We start from the raw sequence: 7237 nt of genomic DNA on the forward strand, positions 1-7237 counted from the left end.
CAAATCTAGTCTGGACAGATTCATTAGGGTCTGTAGATCTTTTTTGTGCGGAGGTAACTCCAAAATTTCTAAGGTAAGGTGATCTTATTGGACTAAGCCTAAGAAAGGAGGTTTAGGGGTCACTAATATAGCTACTGCAACTAGAAAACTCTCTGCGACTTGTGTTATCAAAGCTATCTTGAACTGGGAGTGTGATTGGACTCAACTTCTGCTGATAACATGAAGCAGGTTGGGCCGATTAGAGCCCCTAAATCGAAAAATTATCCTTTTCTCTCTACTGTCTGCAATCCTAAGCCTTGTAAAGCTAAGAGTAGTTCCCTTTGGCAATCTATTTGAAAGGCCTTTGAGGAGATATAGGCTTTCTTACAATTCTCTGAAAAAGGGGCCTTTATGGCTAGTGATTCTATGAGAGTCTCAGCCATCTTCAGAAATGCTCAACTCACTGAGGAACAATTTTCTCTAACTAGTACTCTTTTCAACAAAAGACTGCAAACTTGGGGTCAACTATGGAGCAAGGAACATTTCAGGTGGAAGACCTAGCAAGAAATTAGAAGAGAGATTGCTTTAACCAATCCAAGTCAGGCACTGATACTAAGCACGTTGGAGCTTTGGCAAGGTGATATCAATTGGAAAGGTGGTAATAGCTAAATTTTTACGCGGAGTTTAGTTGGATAGGAAGCTCTACTATACCCACACCTGCCATCTTGAATCCTATTTGAGCATTATTTAACTATTTTAGCAATACTTCGACTCCGACAATGAAGAGAGGCGTGGACCCTATATGCATTGAATATGGGCTTCAATGGGATCCTCATGCTCACTCATCTTGCAGCTCACGAGTACTGCAACCCCCCATGTGTTCACTCAATGTATGCAGTCACCAAGAGAGTTCATCACCTTGCAGCTCCAAGAGTGCTAGGATATGTCTAAGGAACCATTGAATTTAAACTGGAACACAAGTCTTGAATGCACTAGGTGTACATGAGTCAAGGACAGTTTCAGGAGCAGTTGAAGGAGCAATCAACTGCATCCTTGTGTATTCAAAGAACAGATTTCTTGTGGTATAGACAGTCCCTCAAGCATGATTTGTCATAAGTAAATACAATAGCATATAATCTAGCATATAATGTACAATACAAAGAGTGGTCAATTCTTTTGGAAGCTTGATTACCTAGAAACATGCAACTCTCACCAACTGAACCCCTAAGTTCCCAAAGTTAGCACATAACAATTGCACCTGTTTTTCCTTCAAGGAAAAAAAGATCATCAAGCCTGTAAAATATTTAAATAAGCAGAAGCAAGAATAATGCAGCCTAACACCTCCTCTATAGAGATTGAGCTAATGTGTTAGCAGACTTAAAGGATGCTGCACTAAGTTGAAAGACATCAGTCCAAAGGATGACGAGCCATTATGGGAAAGATGGCTCTTTATAGGAGCCATCACAAAAAGCTTCCACTTTCATTTCTTTCCAAAAAGGAGGGAGAGTTAAAAGAGGGCAGAGAGGACATGGGGTGGTTTTGGGTCCTGAATAGTTCATGTTTTTGTCTCAGATTGAGAAAATAAGAATACAAAAGCTATCTGATCAGACTCAGGAGCCTCCATCTAGCTGCAACAACTCATGTGACAAATTCCTCTAGAGCTGTCCATAAGCCTTCGGCTCTGCAGGACACAAAGCTCTGTAAGCAACAGGCACCCCTGCTTCCGGAATCCAACATCACAAGACAATAAAACAACTGTATCCTTGAAAATACCATCTGAGACTGCAGACTGCAAGGTCTGACAATTTGTGAACTCATTGTTCAGCCAGTCTGAATTTTCTCACCTAAAAAGGCCACCATTCATGATGCACAGCATTAGCACGCCATGTCTTGTAAATCACGCACAACCCAAGTTGCAAATCATACGGAAAAGTCCTTGCACAGAAGCTTATTTCTGCATTGCTGAGAAATCGTATATTCGTGAGCAAATTCAACCTAGTGCACGACATCTGACACTCGCAGTGAAAAGGGCTTTGAGTGCTGGTAGCAAAGGCTTTGCATGAACGGATGAGCACCCAATCATCACATTACAGTAATTCAGAATATAGGAATACAGTCAACAAATAATTGCCATGATCTGCCCGGTGCTCATCTCTAATTCCTAGCCTCCATGTCTCTTGGGTGTAAACAGATGGGATCATCATGACAGTACTTTCACATCATCAGAGCTTAATCCATAATAACTCAGGTACCATCTAACAAACTTTTTCAACCCAGTCGGCAGATCTGTGGTTGGATGATATCCCAATTCAATCCGTGCAAGGCTGACGTTTGCATGAGTGAAAGGGACGTCTCCATTTCCAGGCATCGTCACTATGTTCTTCTTGGCCTTGACTTTCAACAACTTCTCCAATATGCTAACAAGCTTTGGAACTGTCACAGGGGAGGTATTCCCCAGATTAAAAATTCTGAACTGTGCAGGCCCTTTTTTTTTACCACCACTCCCAGTGCTCCTCTTAGCTGTGTCAAGAGCCGACAAACATCCCTTCACAATGTCATCAATGTATGTGAAGTCACGAGCCAGATCAGCCTGTTTTGGTCCCTGGTACACGGTGATTGCCTTCCCCTGTAATATGTCACGTGTAAAAGAGAAATAGGCCATGTCAGGTCGACCCCATGGGCCATAAACAGTGAAGAATCTTAAGCCGGTTATGGAGAGACCATATATGTGATTATACGTGTGTGTTATCTCTTCTCCAGCCTTTTTGGTGGCTGCATACAAGCTAGCTGGTCTATCTGTTCTATCCATTTCCGAAAAGGGAACCCTGGTATTTAGACCATAAACAGAACTTGAAGACGCCCAAATAACAGCTGGTTGAGGTTGGGCAGATTTGCAAGCTTCCAATAGTGTCACAAGCCCAGCAATATTACTGTGAACGTATGAAGACGGATTTTCCATGGCATAACGAACCCCTGCCTGTGCTGCCAGATGCATAATGTGCGTGAATGGAACCAAGTCAAATAATTTCTTCAAAAGGGCAGCATTGTTTATATCACCTTCAACAACAAAAATCCCACGACTCTCAAGGAAATCATGCCTGCCCCTTTTGAGGGATGGGTCATAGTAACTATTAAAATTATCAAGACCAAGGACTCCATCCCCCCTTTTCTTCAGAGCAAGGGATACATGCATGCCAACAAAACCAGCTGCCCCGGTTACCAGTACCATTTTACCATCGTTCCTCTTTGGACGACAAGAATGCCTGACTTGTTTCTCCCATTCTAGCCCTCCCCAACCAGTTGTACCATGGACAGACTTGTAACCATCGAGGGAACTTGATAAAAAAACTAATGTGATGGCTACGCATACCAGTCCAAATATCCAAAGAACTGGAGTGGCTACTGAAATAGATTGCCAACGGTATGACATTCGACCAAAATAATTGCTCCTCTCAACTTTTACTTTTCCTGGCGTGGAAGGAAAAGTGTCTTGCACCGAGGGAGGCATAGTGACGTTGAGCTTATTGTTGAAGACCTGCGAGGCATCAGGCTTAGTTATTAGTATGCTTCCAACAAATCTGGACTTCAAGCCCCCTCCTTGGCCACCACCCCTATAACATCTTCCCCCTGCTTCTCTCCACAGCTTGATAGTCAACTCAACCCATCGCCCTAGCAACCAAAATCCGATCACTTCCTATAGGTTTCTTTTCCTTCGATACCACACATGGAAAAGCTGATGTGGGCATCGGAGTTTGTATACGCAGCTGAAAGAGGACAGTACACCCGTCATATCTAGATATTAGGGCATGCTGTCGTGAGGATTTCAATACACCCAATTCACCATGAACCTTTCTCTCTCTCTCTCTCTCTCTCTCTCTCTCTCTCTCTCTCTCTCTCGCTGTGGGTAATGACTCGTGACCCTTACAATTTAGAGACAAGGATCGGCAGGAAGTCCTCCGCAGTACGCCTCCACCGGCCAGATACCTTGATGGGTCGATCCGTTCAAGAAATTGTGTCCACTATAAATCCTCCAGGACGTGCCAGAAAACAAAACACGAAGGCGGTCAGCTACCGCGCAGATGCGCAGATGGGTCTCACTTCATTAAGTAATGGGGGAAAACCAGTGTGAAAACTGGCTCCGAACCCGTCAAGCGAAGACGGAGTTGGGACTGAGAAGATCTAGGAGCCCAGGTGTGGAAAGGTGTGCCGAGGATCCAAAAACCGAGTTGGGACAAAAGCAAAGGCGGGGCGATCTATCCACGTTGGGCAGAGGGCAGAAAGAAGGGAACTTGGGGAGGAGGGACAAGGGGGAAGGGGGAGCAGAGGAAAGGGGGAAGCTGTGGGGGAGGGCAATGTGGGGAAGGGGAGGCAAATATAGGGGAGGTGGGATGGAGATGGAGATGGTGGGGAGGTGATGGATGGCTATGGAGGAAATGGGAAAGGGTGAGGAAGTGGCTATGGCTGTGGGCAAGGGCAAGGGCAATGGCAATGGCAATGGCTATGGCTATGGCTATGGCTATGGCTATGGCGGAGGTGCAAAATGCGAAGCTGCGTGTTTTTTGGGCGGCGATGAAGAAGACGACCAAGCGTGCCTCCCATCATGCCCCGCACGTACCCCAGCCGCGTCTCCGCACACCTGCCGGTCACCCTCCCCCTCTCCCGGTCACCCCTCACTTCTCTTCTCTTGCCCCCCCTCTTGCCACTCCAACCACCTCTTGCAGTCTTCACACAAACCTGCAAACTGAAACTATATACAATGAACCTGCAACATTTTTGGTCTGCCCTCATGAGATTTTGGCAAAGGAGAAATTAGGCATTTCTTGATTTTTTGGAAGTGCATTTTTTCTATTGGGTCTTCTTCAGTGGTTGACTTTCTCTCTCTCTCTCTCTCTCTCTCTCTTCCCTTCTTTATCTTCTCAAGTCTTCTTACACACTATCTCCACCTCTCTCTCTCCACCTCTCTCTCTCTCTCTCTCTCCACCTTTCGTCTCTCTCTCTCTCTCCCCCCTCTTACATTACACCATTTAAGTGGATTCCTTTTTGTTTACTTTTTTTATCTTGGGTAGGCCTTATGAATGATTGAATATCATTCACCTTGTTTATTTTCATCCGCAAAAATTATTCTCTCAATTTTGTAAAATCTGCAGAATTTCACGTAGTTTAGTTATATTTTAGCTAAAAACTCGGCAGATTCTCAGGAAAAACCTTCAAAATTTGAAACCCCAAGTTTTGTGATTTGTTGAGAAAAATGTTTTCTGTGAACACTGCTTCAGTGTCACCCAACACCGCACTCCTCCCCACACATGGCAACACCTTGCGCCATCCTCAACGTCATCGAGAGTGGGAAATTTTGTGAAAGAATGGCACTAGATCCATTCTCCGAAATAAGTGAGGAATAATAAGTGCAACTCTCTCTTTTGTGAAAGAATGGACCTTCTACTCTACAAAACCATAATCATAAAGGCTTGGTCATCCTCCGTCTACATCTGCTCCATCATTGTTTTTGAAATCTGTAAAAACACCCGATTAGTAAAGCAATTGATTTATAAGTTGGATCATCGACCTTGTTCACCTTTTTGCTTCCCATCCTTTAAACCCTTCTCCTTTTGGGTATCTTCATGTTGGACCAACAAATCTAAGTTTTTCCTCCTGCTTATTGTACATTTCCATGATCAAAGTGTATCCAGCCCCATTTTAAAGTGTTATTCAAGAATGCTTCATGAATTTATTAAAACTAGGATCATTATTTTTACATGTGGAAGCCTTGCATGTTATTTTACAAATAGTTTCCAATATATGAAATAACCAAATGCTTCCCTAGCAAGGACGTACAAAAGAAAGACAATTTTCTCAAGAGATACTATCTACATTCCTTTCTCAAGTCCACCATATAATTTTGCTGTTACTCTTTTCCCTCCTCTTTTGCCCCATTGCTCACTTGCTGCATGTGTTTTTGTCCAAAACAAAGTACCTCAATTGCAAGCAACGGTCTACTTCCGCATCAAACTTAAAAGTACATTGAGCCATACTCCCTTTATTTTTTCAAAATGCTTCAAAACTTATGCCAAAGGAAAGGTCAACACACAATATAAACAACTCATGCAAGGTCAAGTATTGAAACCTTAGAGAAAGAAGAGGGATAGTGTGCTAACTGCCCATCAATTCTTTGATATTTGCATCATATAGGTTGTAATATTTCATATGATTATTATGATTTGATTATTATTATTATTATCATCATCATATAAGTTGTAATATTTCATGATTATTATGATCTTACAAGTCTTAAAAAGCACAAGCAATGTCTCCATCATGATAGTAATCATTAATCGAGCCTTGTGATGCTCAATTCCGTAGTTTTGTATGCAAGTCATGTTGATGACAATACATGAATCACACTCATTTGCCTAAAGTGTCTAATTGTTTCCTCTCATTTCCATTGCCTCATCTTCCAATCTCAATGCAAATATGCCTTACTCCAAGTACCCATTTGTATATATTTGGTTTCTCTATTTGCATAGCCCTTTCAAATCTCTTAATGTCCTTACCCTTCGCTACCTTTTTTCATAATAAAGGAATATTCTTAATCAATATAGTTTCTATCTTTTGCTCTCTAATTTATTTTCTTTGATGTTAATAAACTTAGTAAGTTCTTATGCCCTTTCCTTACACTAACCATTCATGCTTTTTTTTTTCACTCCACCCAATGATAATGAGACCCATCGACATAGAGAAAAATGTGCATGCCCCTGGCTCAATGGTGCTGCAATGTTAAATCCTAGTATAAATATCAATAGTAATTCTTAACAAATTGCTTTGATGTGGCTCAATGGTGCCATTCTCATTGATATAAGCTGGCTTCCTTTTTTGTGGGATAAAAGAAAAAAACAAATTGCTTTGATGTGGATCACAGTTAGGTGGTCTTTTATAAAAATGTTACATGCATCAAATAAACAAACCATAATGTGCATGAAATATTTCAATATAGAATGAAAGCAAAATTCATGCAAGAGAATGATAAAATTTGATGCTGTGACTATATAGCTTAATAGTATGTGGTAGATAGACTAACGTTGAGAGAGAGAGAGAGAGAGAGAGAGAGAGGGAGCATGCAGAACTTTGAACCATCTAGCACCTAGATCATTTTTGTTTTCTAAAGATAATTGTATTATTATTTAATTCTAAAAGTCAAACTTTAATCAACAACCCCTCTATTCTCACATCTCCCCTTCCTATCATCCATTAATAGTCCTATTTT

The 7237-nt window shown here is 41.8% G+C and overlaps 1 protein-coding gene across 1 annotated transcript; it reads right to left on the bottom strand.

Moving 5' to 3' along the window:
- Positions 1-1277: 1277 nt before the first annotated feature.
- LOC147893815 (UDP-glucuronate 4-epimerase 1-like) lies at positions 1278-4529 on the bottom strand. Its single transcript, XM_087385626.1, has 2 exons — positions 3905-4529; positions 1278-3514 (listed from the first exon to the last, which is right to left on the bottom strand). Exon 2 carries the CDS (start codon positions 3485-3487, stop codon positions 2180-2182), a length of 1308 nt encoding a protein of 435 aa, XP_087241752.1. The 5' UTR covers positions 3488-3514; positions 3905-4529; the 3' UTR covers positions 1278-2179.
- Between the last annotated feature and the right edge of the window lie 2708 nt (positions 4530-7237).

Source organism: Dipteris shenzhenensis, chromosome 15 (assembly GCF_047967505.1).
Source record: "Dipteris shenzhenensis isolate YYH24624 ecotype China chromosome 15, Dip_SZ_1.0, whole genome shotgun sequence".
Lineage (NCBI taxonomy): Eukaryota > Viridiplantae > Streptophyta > Polypodiopsida > Gleicheniales > Dipteridaceae > Dipteris > Dipteris shenzhenensis.